At 45.5% G+C, this 21,207-nt stretch overlaps 1 protein-coding gene across 3 annotated transcripts in view; it reads right to left on the minus strand.

The window, feature by feature from the left end:
• mob2a (MOB kinase activator 2a) overlaps nt 1-21,207 on the minus strand; it is a 96,604-nt gene that overhangs the window by 39,419 nt on the left and 35,978 nt on the right. The window contains exon 1 of one of the 3 annotated variants that reach the window (XM_080762534.1): nt 19,718-19,932. The exons of 1 other annotated variant lie outside the window; for it this stretch is intronic. In XM_080762534.1, coding sequence (XP_080618660.1) covers nt 19,718-19,755 — 38 coding nt within the window. In that variant the 5' untranslated portion in view covers nt 19,756-19,932. Of the gene's footprint in view, nt 1-15,191; nt 15,644-19,717; nt 19,933-21,207 lie in introns of those variants that run through there. One more of the 3 variants, XM_080762532.1, reaches the window with a different exon arrangement.

Here is a 21,207-nt window from a genome sequence, read left to right on the forward strand (position 1 = left end):
CACGCAGACAGCATTACATTCACAGAAAAACAACCAATGATAGGACCGCATAATGTTTGATTAATTATGAATAGTTATTAACTGTTAACGACTACCGACTAATTCTTCTTAACAGCGATTAACTATTAACATCCCTAGTGTGTGCATATATATATATATATATATATATATATATATATATATATATATATATATATATATATATATATATATATAAAGACTCAGTGATTAAAATAGGGTGCATTTTGCATCGTTTATAGTTAAGGGACGCAATAAAACAACGACCTCTGCATCCACGGGATGCACTAGCAGCACTACTGTACTTTAATTTTAGTTTATTTTGCTAGTTATTTAGTTATAATAATAATTTCTTCTTCTGTTTTCTACATGAATATAACCACATTATAACCATATAAAATGAAATGGGAGCAATTTTAGCTGCAATTGCAAAAAAATGGCAAAATACTAATTCAACGTTGTTGAAGTGGAACTCATAAAATGTCCCTGGGACTCATCTAAAAGACCATGCCTGCATACTCATTACATTCCTATTTACATTACTGAAGACTCGGAAACGGTTCAAACCTGCTGCCTGAGCCAATCAAACGAGCCTTCGGAGCGGCGACAGCATTACTTGATCACTGCCGACCCCTGTGCCTATGACCACTGCCAGACGGGTTGACGCACACACTGTACTGCACCAACTTCTAAATGGTAACACAATGTCATTGGAAAAAGCCAGGCAACAGTCCAGTTGAGCTAACCAGTGCATGAATGCTTCCAAGACTAACCCTCGCCTTCTATTCTTCTGGACAGAGTAGAGTTATGGGCTAGTCGACGTAGAAGCAAGCGATGCGTTGCAGAGGTAAAGCGGTGTAGAGGGGCGTTCGGGGGAAACTATGGGGTCGCTTTTTGTCCTCTCCTCCATAGCGTTGCATGCCTGCGCTGCCTGAAACAGCTCATTAACTCCTAAATGAGGGCATTTAGTCACAGATTCCCTAGTAAAGGGAATGTGAATGCATGAGACCTACGGCAGTTCCCAGGCTCTCTCACTCACACAGAGACACACACGAGTCGATAGAAATGAACAGAATGTTCCTTAAACATGACGACCTGTGTAATTGGTAGGCAAGGCCGTCACAATGGGCACAACTTACTGATTGATGGGGTTGTTGTTGAAAAAGACAATGCCTCTCACTCTTGCGCGCGCAGATGTGTATCTGTTAAGCAGATGTTCTGAGTGTGTGTATGTCAGGGATGTAAATGATTAGTAGACAATCACTCAAGAATTAGACCAGTCAAAATATACATCAACCGATGATGCAGTGTTCACCCATAAAAAGGCCCATGTCAGGCAGGTTTTAAAATGCCCTATGCCCAGCTTTGTGTGTCTACCACGAACGGGATGATTTGATTGGCTGAAGCACGAATGTGATGTATGATGATAAGAGCGCCCCTCACTTCACACAAGTGCGATATTTCTTTTAAATCTCTGGGAGACTGGGACCCCAATCCTCAGTGTTCATTTGGGCTGTACAACATTTTTAATTTGCGTACAGTATACTCTCCGAGCCACAGACCCATAAGGTTCCATTTGGTTCCTAACTATCAATCAATTAGCTGCGGGACCCGTTGAAACCAGATGTTGAGAAGAAGTGTACTAAGCCAGTGGTTCCCAAACTTTTTCATGTGAAGGACCCCAATTTATATAGTAAAGTTAATGTTAATTTAACTGAGAGTGTACAAATGGAACCGGGTCCATTTGGTTCCATTTCTACACTCTCAGAGTTACAGACCCATAAGGCTCCATTTGGTTACAAACTATAATTTAGCTGGGGACCCCCTGGAACTCCTTCAAGGACCCCTGGGAGTCCCGGGACCCCACTTTGGGAACCAGTGTACTAAGCTAACCACACTTGTAATGTGTTTATTGCCCGAATCCCGATAATGTGGCTAAAAATCCACACATTGCAGCCATATAGCCCGTTTCTTTTTATATGAATGCATAATTGATTAACCGATCTTTAATGTGGTTGACGGGTCAGAAAATGCCTTTAAAATGTGCATGTCCTCCTAGTGTGCTTGTGCTTAGTGACATAATGACAACCAGCAGTGTGGGAGAAACGCCTTGCATAAGAGAGAGGCAGGACATAAATGTAATGAATGCCAACTATTCCTGCATGCCTTTCTGACAGACGCATGTTGAATCTTAAAAGAACAAACAAGTGCTCGCAAAAGAACGCTAATCATTTTAAGAACCAGCTGATTCGATCAAGACAAATCTCCCTCTCAAACAAAGTGAGGCTGTGAAATCTGCTATGCAGTGTGCTCTTCACACACACAGACACACACACACACACACACACACACACACACACACACACACACACACACACACACACACACACACACACACACACACACACACACTCCAATGTCTGCTTCCTGGAATATTACATAACCGGCATTGGGTTGGGGGTCAAGTCAACATTCTGCTTTCATGTAACCTAAGCTCCCCCTTTCTCAGGGGAAAGGTCTCTGCTTCCTGGACCCACCAGACCAATGGTTCTCAAACGTTTTCATGTGAAGGACCCCCAAATTGATGTGTATTTGGCCACGGATCCCCCATGCAAGAGATTATCAAAACATCTGATCTTTTTCAAAGATTTTTACAAGCTTGCAGTGTGTGATCTGCAATTATTTTGTATGTATAAATGGATTAAGTGGTGAAAAGGATTGTGACGCTATATTAACTATAACATCCCCAGACTCCAATTTGAAAACCAATGCACCAGACCGTCAATAGCAACGGTTGTCAAAGTGCTCATTGTGGAGCCCCAGGGGTCTTTGTGGGGGTTCCAGGGGGTCTGTAACTCCGACAACGTACAAATGTAACCACCATTTGGTTACATTTATTTTGTACACTGTCATGAGTTAAATTAGCAGTATAGCACGGAGGAGTTTTACAGGATAGATCAGGGTCCCAGGGATTAACCCATTTTGGGTGATCTGCTATTTTTGAAAAATCCTGAAAATGTGTCGCAAAATTAGTGTATATTCTTTCACAGCGAATGCTTTTAACTCAAAAATTTGCTTCTGGGAGCGTCCCTGGAACAACATATTTTCAGATGGGGCCGGCGGGCAAATACATATTCTCAGGCTCCTTGGAGAACCACTGATATAGAAACATGAGGTTTTTCCAGAAATGGGCCTCAAGTCTAAATGGGTTAATAAAAAGTATCAACTCGGGGTCTATCCGTGGCCTAATGCATATCAAACTGGCGTTCCTTGAAATGAAAGTTTGAGAAACACTGGACAACAGAATGCAGGAGTGACTGACATATCAGACTAGCCTGGCAGCAACACTTGTGTTTGTGTTCATTATTTAGCCGTAGCACCAGGTTTGGGCTCGCTTTCACATCAACTACATGTAATTGACCGCGTCTCTAAATGTACAAACAAACAGTTGTGTGTTAATACAATACATTCCCCCGGCTTATTAAATTCTTTGGCTGCCTGACGAGTATTTTGTGAACACAACATTGAAGAAAAGAATCTGCTTTCGAGGTATTCATCACATATGGCGAGGGAATGATGAACGATTCAGCTGTTGCTTTGAGGTTTCGGTTATTGGACTCAGATGTGCGTTTTGTTCAGAGCTGCTATTTGAATCCTTCAACCTTCTGTGTCGATGCAGAAACCATCGGGCTGCTGATGAAGGTATGACTTTAATCTAAAAAGCAAGAATGTTGGCCTCCTTTCAATGTCATATGTTCAGCTCACAGACCAGTTCAGGTCAATTTCAAATAAGGATGCAGGCAATTAAAACACCATTTGTGACACAGTTTCATAAAGAAGAATGAATGTTTGTGCACGTGCGTGTGTGTGCGTGCATGCGTGTGTGCATGTGTAGTATCCCATCAGTGAAGATTTTTCTCTACAGAATATCTCTGTACTTGTGCACGAAAAGCACGCTTGGAGTTATCGTGACAGAACAGCTCTGTATTTCAGAGTTGGGGTTTTAATTCGCTCAGAATGCGCTGCTGTGCTTATCAAAACAGCCACACGGTCAAACACAAAGAACAAGGACATTTTCAGAGAGATCAGCCAGTTGGCTCCCACGCAGCACTCCTGTGCAGCATGTAAAAACCATTAAGAGAAAGAAACAGCAACAACAAATAAACCTATTAGTAAGGCTTTCCACCACCACTACAAACCTCACTTGATTAAAAAACTCTAAATTCAGTTTCATTTATCATCCTGTGCTTCCACTGAATGGGGCCTGATGACTCAGGGATGTGATTAATTATAAGGGCACAGAAAGGACCGAGAAACCTTTTCAAATAATTATTATAACTATGAATTAATCACCAGGCTTTTGCATGCAAAAACTTCAAAAACCATTTAATTCATGACGACATTGCAAAACATGCTTCTGAGATAAGCATGTTTTGGCTCATCACAGGCACAGAACTTCCGTGTTTTGGCTCATCACTTTGGCTCTCTTGCCAATACATTCTTCATTTTCCCCTCCCGTTTCCGACCTGACATCTCCAAGCATCTCCGTTTCCTACATCCCATTGAAGCTTTGAACAACATTTCACCTAGGGACATTTTATAATCATTATTTGGGATTGCCCATTCATTTCAGTAACTTGTTTTCTGCAGCTAAACAATTGGCAATTAAATATCCTGAATGATACCACAGGGTATTTTTGGTCCCCAATAAACATGGATCAAATATCTGTGGGTCATTGCGGGGAAAGGCTTATGTTATTAAAGCAGGGAACACAGGAACAAGTACAAGAGATGTATGCAAAGACAGGGAAACAAATAAATAAATAATCCCAGCCCTGATGACGAGACGAGATCTGGCGGTTATCTGATAGCAAGCAAGAGGAAACTCTGGCCCATTGTCCCGAGGTGGATTAAAGCAGGGCGTTACACCGAGGCGCAGGAAGCCATCACATCCCAGAGCTGGAGAAAGAAGTTCAATGAAGTGGCCCAGACTAAACGGCAAATAACCAGGTCCATGGAAACAACCAACATTATGACTATGAGCCCTGCCTAATAGAGGCTGTGCTTTCAAGTTTGGCCTGTACAGTAGTCCGTGTGTAGATCTACAAGGGGGTGGGTATCAAAAATCTTTGGAAGCTTTTGACCTGTATTTTAACAAACATTCTCTTCTGGACGTCCCTGGAGTGGTACAACACATGTTCTACTGCAACGGCACACATTGAGGCCTCCTTCCTTCCTAAGCCAACCTCTCCAGAGAGGACTGTGGAGGGATGGAGGCGACAGGGGACACGCTAGCCTCATCCAGCATGATGTAACCACTACTACCACCAGCTCACCTACTGTACATCATCCATCTATGACAGCAGCAGCAACAACATGGCATGGCATGCATGGCTCGCTGCCACCCAACAACACCGGCTGAATAACAACAGCATGGCTCGCTGCCACCCAACAACACCGGCTGAATAACAACAGCATGGCTCGCTGCCATTCAACAACACCAGCTGAATAACAACAGCTATGACATTAGCGGTTACACCCCCCCCCCCCCCCCCCGGCTACAACAGCGACAACCACCAATAAAGGCCAGGCATTCTTCTACTGGACCGCTAGAGGCGGGATCAACGCGATACTGATGACGTATTGAAGCGCTGCCACAGTGCAAATATTGTAAACACAACCCAACGAGATTACAACTCGAAATTACTATGGAGATATCATTTTTGTCCCGCTGCTGCCGGTTCATCGTTTCTGAAGAGAGAGAGACCAGATGCAGGCAGTAGGAGGGAACTTGTGAACTCAATACTGCCGCAATCTGGCGGAGTCAGGTTAGGAACATGAGGGAAAAATTAAGAATTAAGAGAAAGAAAGAGAAAGGAAAGGAAGGAGAGAAAGAAGAAGTGATGGATTCCTGGACAAAGCCACATATTTCCCTCGTTGAGGTCATTGTTGGGATGACAGTTAACCACAGTGGAGCCCTGCCCTTCACTGAGGACTGGCACAGTCTGCCTTCACACGCCAAACAAGAGGCACGCACGCACGCACACACGCACGAGCACACCAAGAGCCGCAAGGGCACATCAACAAACACTCAATGGGACACACAGTCACACCAAAACACCTCTGCACAAATCTCATTACATTGTGTGAGTGGAAATGTTCAACCCCCCCGCATGCAAACACACACACACGCACTCATATATACGGAGAAAAACAACAACATTGGCATCCACAGATGGCTCGTCAATGAGCGAGAGCGAACGAGGAAGTGGGCGGATGGATGGGAAAATAAGAATGAGACGGATTGAAAAGGACGGAGCGGGGGAGGACAAATCAATAGATGCCCTGCCGTTCTGAGCACAGCGATCAAAAGAGCCCACCCCCCCCTCCCACCATGCAGCACAATATCCTCAGCTGACCCAGGAACAGCGTTACCTCTCGTCTCCATCCCTGAGTCATCCTACAGCAACTAGTGCTCAACGTCGGCTTCTCGACTATTCGATAAATCAACAGAATAATCTTTAATTAACCCATTTTGGGCAGTAACCCCTTTTGGTGTTTTAAGCATTATGTTATGCTTTAGCTGTTGAAAAATAGCAGATCTACAAGCTTTTGGGAAAAATTAAATATATTTTTGGGGGTCCTTGACATGGAAATGTAGGATTTAGAAGACATTTGTAGAATCGTCCTCAGGTCTAAATGGGTTAATTAAATATATAAATGGTTAGTTGCAGGCAGCCCTAGTGTATACACACACACATCCTGGCTTTAGGGGGAACAGGTGTACATGATACTGATTGGCTGGGCAGTGGAGGAAAGAAGAGGAAAACCTGTCTCCCACCAGGGACCTATTCAATGATGTCACTGCTGTGCCTGAAGGGGGGCAAACGACTGCACAACAAACATCTGTCTTCCCTGCAAAACACCTATCCAGCTTATCCTATTTTCTCCGTCTCCCTCTCTGAAGTACAAGTATCCTTTCCTAGTACAGCACGGTCAGCTGACACAAATAACACAAAGGAAGCATTTAGGGCTCGTGAACTTAAGTACAGTATTATTTGTTTGGGGCCCACAGCTCTCTAGCACAGTGAACAGACATAATGAGGAGCGTTATGCATGTCACCTCCAAAACATGCTAGTCAGCACTCGACGGTACTCTTCCCCCTCTCTCTCCCTGCTTGGCCAACGTGTCTGTCCAGCATCCTGAGTCAATATAGCCTCGAGTACAAAGGGAATTATTGGTGTCTGTACTTCCCTTTTGTTGGGTCTCCTCTCTAGGCTGGGTACAACGGCGACATGAGATGGTAGATAATTGAAACAAATGAGAGGGCAGTGGGCAGTGCTGCCAACAGCACTGCAGCACAGGGGCAATTACACAGAGAGAAGAGAGAGAGAGAGAGAGAGAGACATCACAGAGATTAAAATAGGGTTAATTTTGCATCCCAAGACGCAGTTTATAGTTAAGGGACGCAATAAAACGACCTCTGCATCCACGGGATGCACTACTGTACTGTTTTTTATTCTAGTTTATTTTGCTAGCTTTAGTTATAATAATCATTTCTTCTGATTTCTACATTCATTTAAACACAACCATATAAAATGAAATGGGAGTTAAATGCTGCAATATGACATGATGATATAGAACATCAATGAAGTGGGACTCATAAAATGTCCCTGGGGCTCATCTAAAAGACCATCGCTGCATCCCGGGACTCATTACATTGAAAACCTATTTACATCACTGGCATCATCTAGTGTCTAGTGTTCACATTTAAACCTCACATTCAGTTATTCTATGCATATTTTCCCCCCAACTCCACAACATTGTTTGTTTGTGTGTTTGTTTGTACATTAATCCGATTCAGATCGATGCTGAGTGCATCTCAATCCATGCCCATCCATCTACATGCGACACCTCGTCACACGTATGTTTGTAACCATGTTTATTAATTACGTTTAACTTGAAATCCCTGTTTTGGGCATGTCATTAACATAGGCAAACATTTTCAGATAGCAGAAATACTACATGTATGTACAAGCTCACGTGTTTGTGAGTTTGTAGGAGCACGAAAAATCAATCACATTTTGGAAATGGGGCTTAAGTGGTAACTTATATAGTCCCTATTCTTTCAGAAATGAGAGAAAGAGAGAGACAGAGCGAGAGACCGTCAGAGCGAGGACGTACCTACTAACCACCACCACCACCCTTTCTGTCCATTTTTAGACTGCAACTTTGCCAGCCCACCCCTCCCGTGGTTACCCGTGCTTGGAGACAAACTCCATAAACAGGAAGTAAGGCGCCCAGGCACTTCCTGCCTCCCCTGAATTGGGCCTCTTGTTCCCAGAGGCGCTGTGGAGAAGATGTGGGCTACTGCAGCGAAGGCCAACGCTTCACCACAGAACACTTTCCATGTCACCTTTACAGCTCAGCTCCTTTAGGCCTGGATCTAGCCTGTAGGTAGGCCTGCTGCTGTGTTAGTGGGTTCCGTTATACACCGCTGAACACATCATGGGGGCGTGGGGTGTGCCCAAGGGTGGAAATCTGTCAAATCGCAATAGCTTAGTGGCTCAAATTCGTTTATCCATGACTAATGGACCCATAGTGTTCACACACACACACACACACACACACACACACACACACACACACACACACACACACACACACACACACACACACACACACACACACACACACACACACACACACACACAGTCAAAGTGACAAAAGGGCACATGGCAGACTCTCCGTGTCCTATGATGATGAAATGACTTGCTGTGCTTTCTCCTTCAGACAGTAGGTGGTGAACGATGCTGCATCGAGATGCGTCAGCGGCACTTTCACTCTAGTGTGTGTGTGTGCACAATCATGCGCACGCACGTGTACGCGTGTGCGAGTGCTGACTCTGCAGAGCTAAATGTGGAGGTAAGGTTACTGCTAGGCCTTCTCTTTCTGTTTCCTGAGCGAGCAGCAGCTTGTGAGAGAGAGAGACACACACACACACACACACACACAGCGGCTGTTACATAACTGACGTGTGCAGTCTGCAGTGACATGGGGACAGGTGGAAACTGAGGACGGCACGTGTCTCTTACTCCTTAAAACCTGAGATATACATAGTCATGCACACCGAAAATAGCCGGTATACAAGTTCCTGTGAGCTTTTAGATCTTCTAAATTCGAGCCGCAACACTGATTTGCAGCCAAGTGTATACATCAACCTTTGCAGGGGATCAAGTACCGGTGAGAGATTCCGAGGCCTTCTCCTCCCAGGTCACTGGGTTATCTGTGGTAATGGGTTACGCGCCAATGAAATGGCACAATCCTGCAGCTCATTTATCCACTCAGTTTACAGGATGACAATGGAAACCAACCGCCCAGGACTGTTTTGTGTTAAACGCTTAGTTTTAATGTCTTGCTGTATCATGTGCCGTTTACATTTCGGACTACAAATTAAAAAAAGTAGTCAATCAATACTGTATGAACCCTCATTAAACCCTCTAGTCTTAGTAAGACAGGCCTTGCAAACTGCTCTGTCTGCATCAACTAAGTGGTTAAGGCTGTGTCAAAGCAAGCCTGAAAACTGTTAAAGGTGGAGAAAATCATTCAAAACATCAGACTACTCGAGGAACAGAGGAACCGAGTAGAGATTCTCGAAGCATGAAGGAAAGATCTAAGTCAGACGGGTCATGGACAGTTGAATGAGTACCTCAACGAATTGAGTATCTCAACGGAAATCTTGTGTGAATTATATTAATCAAAAATCCAACGGTCCAGTCTCAGCCAACGTGTCATCTGGGCAGAACTTTGGCCAGCAATACAGACAGACAGACAGGGAGGGTCTATTTGTAGCCCTATGGTCCACTCTGGAGCCAGTGGGACGCCATTGGCCTGGGCCGACCTCAGACCCACACTGCACATGTATGATGGACACCAGAGTTTAAGGCCGGAGGTCGACCCACCACAACACAGACACAAAACATCATAGTAGTGTGTGAATGTATGATGGCTTATGTGAACATTGCTTAATGTTGGCCAGTGTTTGTAAGGCAATCAAGTGCTCAATTTCCCCGGTTCAGCTACAGAGCTGCAGGATCAATGTAACGCAGCTGGGAATGATAGAAAGTGATTGAAGGTGTGGATTATCGTGATATTTACCATGGCAACCAGCCAAGAATTGGGAATAACCATTTTAGAAGATGTGTTTGGTACCATTCGGTTGACCTTACATTGATAAAGACATGTTTTTCTATCTGAATATATACCAGTAGATCCCAGTTCAATAAAATACAGTATGTTGACCACTGGAGAACTTGACATACTGCAATTAAACAGAATCAGAATCCAAACTCCAAGAATATATATTTTCCAATTATTTTGACCAATCTGTATGATAATGTTAATACAATAACTAGCATGTCTGCAGTGGTTGGAGGTTGTCTCCCTACTCTTCCATGTTTATCCAAATAGGATTTCAACAGACCATCAAATCTCAGTCAGGACTGATCCTGTTAAGGTCTGATTTGTGTATACGGTAGTTAAAGCGGGGATGTCACGCCCCTCGGGAAGCTATTAAGGCTATTAGCGCTAGCATCTAGATTGTGACGTAAAGTCGGGCCAGCTCAATTTGACCAATGAAATTGATCTTGTATCTGGTCTAAATGTCAGAGCGGCTCTGGGCTCTGCGAGTTAGCGTTCCTGGTGGCTATCAACTCATGCTAGTGGTTTTGAGGCCACCTTCAGCCTCATAGCTGGGTAAAAGTTTGGTGGAAAAATTACTTTTTTGCTACAAAAAACTCGCCAGAATGACACCGAGTTGACGTCCAAGTTTTAGGGAAAACTGTTGCATAATCGCAATTCCGCGCGACGGGCTCCATCGTACCTATCTTGTCTATCTGTCTCCCCCCGCTGACACGCCCTCAGCCGGCTAAATGCTGAACAGGGCTCACGGAGCCCTGGAGCTTCACGTAACGTTACCAGTACACTGCCTGTGACTACTCTAGCGGCCGGCCTAACCTGTGTCCGCCCCTCTCTCTCTCTCTCTCTCTCTCTCTCTCACACACACACACACACACACACACACACACACTCTCTCTCTCTCTCTCACACACACACACACCGATATGGGGGGGCGGTCTCTCTCTCTCTCTCTCTCTCTCTCTCTCTCTCTCTCTCTCCGTGCACAACTTGGAGCTCTCCAAATAGCCACCAGAAGTATGATGAAACTTGACATAGCGTTATTTAGGCTATAATGATCAACTTGTATGGGTGATCATTTTATGTATATCAAATATTATACCCCTCCACACACACACACACACACACACACACACACACACACACTCTCTATCTCTCTCTCACACACACCGATATGGGGGGGGCGAGACCCCCCCCCCCTCTCTCTCTCTCTCTCTCTCTCACACACACACACACACACACACACACCGACAGTCAGAGAACTGACTCACTAAACAACACTAAACAACGTTGGATTCGTACAGTGCAGAATGCAGATAAGTGTAGGCCTATAATGTTCTTATTATAATTGTGAGTTTGTTTTTTAACATGCACCGCGAGTCCACGGGAGCCGATCTACAAGCTCACAACGCGTTGCACTGCGAGTAGCCTAGAGAAGGCTGTCAAGTGAGCAGCGCAATCGCGCATGCTATAGAAATATCCTAATAAATAAATAAAAAGGTGTCGCTTGCAGGGGCAGTTTCCTTATGGGACTTGCCTCTAGAATGCATGCATAGGCATGCAAGTGCACTCGGCATTTATATATCATATATATAGACTAGTACGAAGTACAATTAAATGATCACAGGCATTCTAGGTCTAGGTCGGGACACATGAAATCCACGTAAATGCCTTTCCGCTAGCTTCACGTAAACGCGAGAAAACATCAACTTCTTTTTTTTCACCGCTGGGGGGGGGGGAGGCGGGGCTGCGGATAGCCCCCATGAGGATCATCAGAACTATTCGGGTCTGACCCATACAATGTTTTTCACTCATGAATTCATTATGCATAAACAAACATTTCACATGAAGAAACAATGTTGTGTGTGTGTGTGTGTATGTACACACATGCCCAGTTCAATGCGGGGCAGAGAGGCACTGCGCAGCCTGCATGAACAGAATAGGCTCTGTGCCCCGGCGGTGAGAGGGGCTGCATCCCAGCTCTCTGTGCCCCGGCGGTGAGAGGGGACAAACGGTCGTGAGCGGGGCTGCATCCCAGCTCTCTGGAAGTCCGAGTGCGAAATTGCGATTATGCAACAGTTTACGCTAAAACTTCCACGTCAACTCAATGTCATTGTAAGGAATAAATAAAAGCAATAAAATAATTTTTTAATGATATTTTCACCTAGTATGACGCAAAAGGTTACCTCAAAACCACTAGCCTTTACTGCGCTAGCCACTCAGCTCGGCTAGATGCTAGGTCACGTCAGAGCCTGAGATATAGTCACGTGTCGTTTGAAACTGTTTTCATTCAGACCACGTGATGTACCTTATCAGCAATGTTAATCTCGGGCTTTGACACTCCCCCTTTAAAGAGTTTGCAGCGTGTGCCATTATAATACAGTATATGATATCTATATGGCACGGAGCAGAGGCAAAGGGGAACAGAGTCCCATCTGACTAATTCATCCAGTGAGGTTTTAAAAAGAAACTATATAAACCAGAAATAAGGTCTCTCTATTCGCCAGTCATCATCCCCTTGGCTAGAGTGCAAACCGCGTAGTTAAAGACGGTTCCTCGAAGAAAAAGCCACGGGCATTTCAGCCTGATCCAAATTGGGGCCAATCTGAGTGACAGGCTTACTGAGGAGCAGTAGGCGTGGAACACCGGGCTACGAGTGGTTGTATTTGGCAGCAGAATGGTGTCCTTGTTGAGCCGTTGGTCTGAGCTTTGTGTGGAACACATCAGGTCTGCCAAAGATAGCCTAACGAGAGACACATGGCAAACTGAGGTATGGCCAGAAACCTCACTCTTCTCTGTTACATACACACACTTTTGTAATGCACTAAAAAACGATGTACTCGATAGAACTATTGTTGCACACTATGCACAAAACATCCCGCCAAGTAACCAACTGTAGACAAAAACACATGAATAAATATGTACATATTTGTCTTTCCGCAAGGAAGTCAACACAACAGCAGCAGTATGTAGATCCGGAAGCAACAAACAATAGGAAAATTGGGTTTATTTTTTTTGTGTGTACACAGCAATTGTTTCTGGAGACTGAGAGGAACTTGGAGAGAAGAAATGGCCACAGATTGTACTTTTGACCTCTTTGTACCCCCCCCCCCACACACACAGTGTTATGACAACAACAGCTAGCAACCCGATGCTAACGTAAATAGCATTATGGATTAAATAGGGTATAATTGACATACATCTACTGCAAGTGGGTTAATTCAGGTCAAGCCAGGGGGGGTCCTTGAAATTAAACAGTTTGAGAATAACTGCTAAAGCCGTAAAAATCGTACAACAGTGACACTTGGTGGTGAAGACCAACCAAACGCTATTTCTGTGCTCGGACACAGCCAGGGACCCAGGGACGTACGGCCCCAGGGACACCGCCACACACATAGCTGTCTATAGGAGTGGTTGCACCACTCAAAAAAAAGGTGGACGACGTCGCCGCTGTGCCACGGGGAAAAGTGGAGCGAGAGGAAGTGTGCCAAAAATAGAACCGATTTGGTCTGTTTTCTCTCAATGCTCCAATGACACGTCAGCGCTGCCCACCAAGTCCCACCCCTGGCCTGGTGATAATTGCTCAAGTGGGGCTTGGAAAAAACAGAACTGCTCCTGGCACTAGCCTGACTTCACAACAACAAGGCTTTTTGCATGTGGTGCGCGCGCACACACGGACACACGCATGCACATGGACACACGCACACATGCACAGTGCAGACATCACTTAACAGGCACATGAGCACAGCAAACACACACACACACACAAGATGCACACTGTAAACCATGTTCAGAAGAGCAAGGATGTGTAAACAAAGTCCCGAATCACTGCGACATCCGATGGCCTGCCCTAATCCAATGCAGATGTGTGTGCGTGTGTGTGTGTGTGTGTGTGTGTGTGTGTGTTTTTGCTTGCTTGCATGCATCTATTATAGCTTGATGAATCTTTTAGCCCTCACCATCAAAACGCTCCTCTGGGAGCTACAGGGTTATATATAGACTTTATACTGCAGTGAAGGCAGGCCCGTGCTGGCTAACCCCAAAACCACAAGAGAGGGGAAACAGATCCCTTCCAGGCCAGACTCCAGACTGCCAGGGGCAAGGCTAGCTCAAGTCATCCACACCACCCACCCCAAGCACAGCAGGCAGCTATAAGAACAGGGCAGGAATCAATAACATCAAATCACAACCAACCCAACCCATGCTGGTTTAACTGCAGTGAACCATTACACAGTTAAATACTTCATCGATGGCCATAATGACCAACAGATGGTGGCAAGTCCGGTCCACAGGCAAGTGTAGGTTTTTCTCTGCCAAAAAGGTTTGGTGCCAAATGCATAAAAATGTCCACAAATTTGACTGTTCCTGTACTTATCCTAGCGGGGTCATTGTAACTAGACGAAAGTGCAAAGTCCATCCACAACCCCCCCATACACTCCCCCCTTGGGAAGGAACACTGTGTCCAAACAAACAGACGCAGAGCTTCAGCTTGGGGGCATGGGGCAACAGAGGAAAGGTTCTCTTCGGATTTTCGGCTCAAATCAACGTTCTCCAACTTCTCCTGCAACCTACGACCGGCTAAACCCTGTAACACAGCAGCTCATGAATCCTCCTCTTTGCTCTGACGTAGAGAGGATGGCTGCGTGCCATTTCCATCCCTCTGCGCCCCCCCCCAAAAAATACCTTTTTATACCCAACCCTGTTCATCCGACTACAGCAAGAAATCTCTGCCTTCTAATGCAGCACTTTACTTTAAATATCTCAGCACAACAGAAGAGAGAGCTACAAAATTGGCTCAAATGAGGACCGGGGGGGATGAGAGGAGCGAAAGGGAGAGAACTTTAAGTGTGTGACAACATGGGATGACATTATCGAAGTGGTGGGTCAACTACAATGGCAACAAACAACAGGACATAAACATAATAGGGGGAGAGAGAGATAGATTAGAGAGAGAGATGTATATGCGTCACCGTACCTGTAAAAGAAGCAATCACAGCACACCAGAACCCCCATCCAGCTGACTGTAGAGGCAGAGCCGGGGTACTGATGGGTCAGGGCCCAGATCCCTTCTCCTCTCACACGTACACACACACACACCCCTACAGGTGTAATAGAGCTGATGCTGCCGCTTCCAGCCCCAGCATAACACCTTCTGCAATCACCTTCTGCGCACGTGTGGAGCGCTCCGCTTGCCGACCGGCGACCTCCCTTTGACTTATCGCAGGGCACTTGGAAAGCTGTGCACGTGCTCACAGCCCTGTGCAATAAACACACACACAGGGAAACGGTCTTCCAGAGTGGGCGAATAGAAGAGAAAAAGATCATTCACAAAACAAGAGTCCGTTCTGAGTGCGTGTTCTCTCCTCTCCTCTTCCAACAACTGCGACTGCCTGCCTCTCTTCTCTTCACTCCCTCGCTCTCTCTGCCTGCCCTCGCTCCCTCGCTGGCTTCCACTTGAAAGGCGGGAAGATTAGCTTGGCAAACAGACTCCCATAAACAAAGTGCTGACTGCGGGGAGGTACGGGCAGGATTGCAGGGGACAGAGAGATGGGTAGAGAGAGAGAGAGGAGATAGAGACTAGAGAGAGAGGAGATAGAAGAGAGAGAGAGAGAGAGAGAGAGAGAGAGAGAGAGAGAGAGACATTCCCTGGTGGTAGAAATCTCTGCCATCTGTATACATCCCAAACTAGGTTTAAACATCGTCCCCACCCATCTGTCCTCTGTAATGCACGTACACAAACACAGGAACACACACACACACGCCTGTATAATCTTTTATCAAAAAGTTACTCAATGCAGTAGCCTGGCAGCCTCTACTTGTGGGCTGAAAAAATGCCTTTGCTCAGTACAAGATAAGAGAGGCACTACTAGCCGCTAAACACACACCTGGCTCATCGTTAACTCTGAAAACGAACAAGTCATGCGGTACCAAAAGCATACACAATGACAACAAAAACACTCCACACACACTTACTTGACTATTATTCATTCACACAAATGACGCAGAGGTATGGGAGTGGCTACTGGCTAGCGCTGCAACACACCCCCAGGAAACGTGCCAATGGCTGCAGAGCGCCTTGGGTTGCTGCGCGTGCAAACAAGGTGAAGGGCACACAGTGAATTATAGACCTCATCACGTATGACCTCCCTGTATCCTTCCTTCCGCTCGCTGAAAGCCAGTAGCCACCCACTGTCTCCTCCACATTGTGAGATGAAACCCTTTTTGGTTGTTCTCAAATGTTCTCTGATCATGCGGTAGACGTGCGCAGCATCCTCGTGCCAGACTCCTGCGAGCAAAGATGTCAGGTGCCTGTGTGTGTCTGTATCTGTGTGTGCCTGACTGCCTGTGTGTGTCTGTAACTGTGTGCGCCTGTGTGTGTGTCTGACTGCCTGTGTGTGCGCGACTGTGTGTTCAAAGGCTACAGACAGTGACTGCACCACACACACCTCACGATTAACTGACCGTGACAACACAGACACAAGCAAAAGTCAACGTTCAAGCGCACGCACACACAGCAAGACAAAGCTGTGGCATCTAAATTTGAGTCAAAGAGAAAAATAGCGACACCTGCAGGCCGTGCTACTCTCAAGGTTCCGCAGGTTAGTAATTCGTTAGCCTCAGCGGTACCCAGGCTTTTATTTTCGTTCGCGTTCGGCTCAAATGAATGAAATGAAATGAAAGCCTGGGGGAACGTGACACATTTCCTGGTCTAGGAGAGTAGGAGGGGGGGGAAGTACAGTGCAGAGGAGCGTCGCTTTCCTCCGCTGATTTCTACCAGGGAGGGGAGGGGCGGAGGGGGGCTCTGATCGGTGAACCAATATTCTCCAGCGGTTGCTCCAAGCGTGCCCGTCCCTCTAGATCAGAAAGCACGCTGGCTACTTGGCTAGGCCAGGCTAGTAATTTGTGAGATCATCTTTGGGTGTTGAACGTTAATGTGTCATAGCAACCTGCTCATGACACAACATTAAGAACTTACATGCAGTGCAAGTGGGACATGGGTGGTCTAAGGGTGGTGCTAGGAGAAAGGCCATGCAGAGCATTAACAATTGAACATGCACATTGCACAGCAAATTCCATCACAGTCCAATACCAATACTGCCAGTGACTCTGAAGTTGACAGACCATGTTGCCGCACTTGGGAGCACTGTCTGCCGCTAGTGGGCCTAAAACTATTGAGATTGTGTGACTGACAAGTTACAACCACAAATTATTCTTGTAATATATAGTAATGACTCCTTTTTAATTTACTATACATGAACGTGAATTTATTTTCCAGTGCAGACACAAATTCAAAAATTATATATATGTATATAAATATTAATATTAAGCACTCTCAACCCGATATCCCCATTTTGGGCATGCCATTACAGCCAAAAATATATATTTAGACGTGTTTTATTTTAAAAACACGTCACATCGTGAGCTTGCATATCTGCCATTTCCGCTATGAATACAGGTGTGGCCTGCTCTCAACAAAATAGTTTTGCCCATTTGTGTGCCTTGGCCAACACAAAACCACCATTCTATAAAAACAAACAAATGCTCATTTTGTCTTGGAAAAAACATCTGGCGTTATGCCTTACACTGACAGGGGCAGTACAGAGACCTCAGAGATGTGAGGGGGGGGGGGGGGGGGACATGACATGATGACAGTTACAGTACAGTACTGGATCACTTCCCTTCCGTTTCTGAAAGATGAGACGGGACGGGACGGGGGGAGCTTGCAGCAGACAGCAGCAGTATATTTGAGCTACAATGACATCATCCTCTCTTCTCCCTTCTCTTCAGCGGCACCTTCCTCCTGTCTGTCACCACCCAGGCTCCACCTTCACTTTCCATTGTCCCTAATGCTCACTCCCTAATGCTCACAATACCTAGATGATTGGGAGGAGGGGGGGGGGGGGGGTGCGAGATCGTCAACTGAACGCGAAGTTCCGAGAAACAAAAGAACGCTGATTTAATCTGAAGCTCCCGTGCTTCTGCTTTGCACACGCATAGCCAAATACACACAAGTAAATTAATTGGGCTTTATTGGCACCACACACACACCTTAATTGAATACACACAAAAGTGAGTGCATAGTCATAACAATGCTCTCATGTTTGTGAGCCTGTGTGATGGAGTGTGCAATCAGCATTCATTCATTAGGCTGCTTTGTGTTTCAGCACACAAGAGTCAGGATGTGCTGCTGTGTGTGTGTGTGTGTGTGTGTGTGTGTGTGTGTGTGTGTGTGTGTGTACACACACAGCGGAAGGGGGCCTGTGCCTGATAACAATTCTGAGGGAGAGAGCTCCACGCCAGAGGAGAAAAGGAGGAAGGGAAACTACATCAACAGTCACTTTCAACAAAATGATCAAGTATGCGGCTGAGAGCGAGTGCCTGCGCCGTCAACTAGAACAAAAAGGCACTTCATCAAAATATCCAGATGAATAATTACGCAAGAAATCCGGTGGTTAATAGTCACACTCTCTCTGAGCCGAGCTGGATCGCAGGAGCATTCAAACTTGTGGTGCAGCTTGGTTTGATAAGGGGAGGAAGACGGAAGAGTAAGACAAAGAAAGTCCTTTTCATTAAACTTGTGACTCGGAGAGAGAGAGAGAGAGAGAGAGAGAGAGATGGCATAATGACACAAACAGTGGAATCAGTGGGTAACACTCGTGATCCGGTCTATAAATGTCTGGGAGGTGAATGCAGCCCGTTGAGGTCATATCCACAACGTGGGTTAGGCCGGGGGAACAAACTTATAACGTCTCTCAATTTTTTATAATTCATTCAAAGTGATTTATTGGCATGAGTTTACATTGCCAAAGCAAAAAGTGGAAGGCCTACAATCAAAACAAAATGTATGTACAATTGAAAGTCAGTATATCCAATAAATCAATTCTCTCTCACACTCTCACACACACACACACACACACACACACACTGAAGTTGCTAGGGGATGGAACCCATGGGGAGGGGTATCCTTTTTCTGTGGAGGGAGTGAGGTGATGTAGGGGGCCTGTTGCTTGCGATCCTGAGGGATGGAGAGAGGAAGAGCTAGTTTTCATTCTCCTGTCAATGGAAGACCGAAAACAAAAGAAAGAGCGCCTACCCCTCCCTCCCACCCACAGCAAGACGGACAGGTTTACCCTGACCTACACGTGGACACTACAATGGTGGAATCACCATGAATGAAGGAAGCGTGACAGCAGATCAATCTGTTCAACTACGAGTGCCAGTTCTTAACAATAGCCGCATTTTATCATAGAAAGGCGATATATTTTCTAAAACATTACTAATTCTACTCGGATTTCTGATTGCAAAAACAACGTCACTTTAATGTAGAAGCGAAACTAAAATAACATCGACACTACTCGGCATCATCATTGCAAAGCGTCCTCTCGGTCACGAGTTGTTTTAATATAAAACAAAAGGAGTTGACACAGCACGTTACGTTCCCCAGCAGAGATTATGCGTGAAGTTTACGGGGATCGAGGCGCGTGTTATGGTTTCTCTTACCTATTTAACGTATAGGAGCCGTTCCTTTTGAACCTCATCCCGGACGACAGTAAACGGATAAAGAAATCCAGAATTGTTTTGTTTTCCAGAAGAGGAGCTATAGAACAGAAAAAGCAGCGTGTTTGTTTGGTAGAGAGAGAGAGTGTAGCTGCTAGCTGCTGCTGCAGTCAGACGATGAACAATAAAATACCCGAACAGAACACTAGACTTGAAGCAGCCTTGCCTTGCAGAGCTTTTCTTCTCTTTTATGCTTTCTCTCTCTCTATCGCTGTGTTTTCCTAACCGCCCCCCTTCCTCCTCTCTCTGGTTCTAGTTCTACTGCTTCCGTGGGGCAGGCAGGGTTTTTCTTTTCACCTCACTAGAAGTCACCGGGGCTGTTGTTTCCGAATCGATGATGCCAAAAAACGACGGCAAACGTTTCCCAAACGACAAAGAAGCCAATTAAATTAAGTGACCGCTGTACGTTGTAGCCTACAGCAGTCCACCGGTGACGGAATTAACTTCTTCCAGACAATACAATTAGTCACACACACAGTGACACACACACACATTAACCATGAATCTGTATGGTATGTAATGCAATACAACAACAAGCAAGGCTACATCTGCAGTGGTTGGAGGCAATTCAATTATATCTAGGTGTCAGGTAGGACAGAAGGATCACACTGTCCAGAAACCTCATCTCCATATTTTAACATTTTGTGGGTTTGTTTGTAAATTAACGCCCTACTTGATCATACTACAGCGTCACACAAAGCATCCAAGTAGACCTACAAGCTTGAAACATAAAAGTACCAGTTTGACATAACATGAGGTTTTCAGACGACATTCTAGTTGTCAAGTAGTGCTGCCTGAAGCTCCCAAACAAGTGTAATATCTCACCCAATCCGGGAACCCATCAGCAAAAAGCAACAGCGCCCTGTTTTCCTTTGAATTTGCCTCAGGGAGCGGCGCCAAACAGAATGTGGATAGCAGGATGTTGCCCGTTTGCTCCGCCTTATGCCGGCCCTCCTCTTCCGGTGGGGCACAGGCGTTTTCAATTTTCATTCCCACTAACAATGTATACACGTTCTGAATGCTCCCGTCGACAGATTCAGTAGCGGAATCTGTTCTTGAGATTATATCTCCTGCTGACCAAGCAGGGATTGTGTCTGGTGGGTGCGGTAGAAAGTTTGGCCTCCCGTGCAGGAGAGACTGGGGTTCAAATCCAAAGTAGTAGGACATGAAAGTCACTAATGTTACGGATCGCAGCTTTCATTTAACTCAACAAATGGATACAACTAACATGATGCCAAGTTCACGCCAATAAAAAACAGAAATATACCATACGTAACCTAAGCTACAACTGTACAAACCAAGAGTTTGAGAAATTGACAAAAGCGAAATATAGGCTATAGAATGGATCATCAACCGCCGGCAGTATATTTATGAAAAATTATTCATATGGAATCCTGAGCGCCTGGTCTTTCTCCTCAGCCAGGACCCAGAGG

Source organism: Protomyctophum bolini (assembly GCF_963924005.1).
Source record: "Protomyctophum bolini genome assembly, chromosome: 4".
Taxonomy (NCBI): domain Eukaryota; kingdom Metazoa; phylum Chordata; class Actinopteri; order Myctophiformes; family Myctophidae; genus Protomyctophum; species Protomyctophum bolini.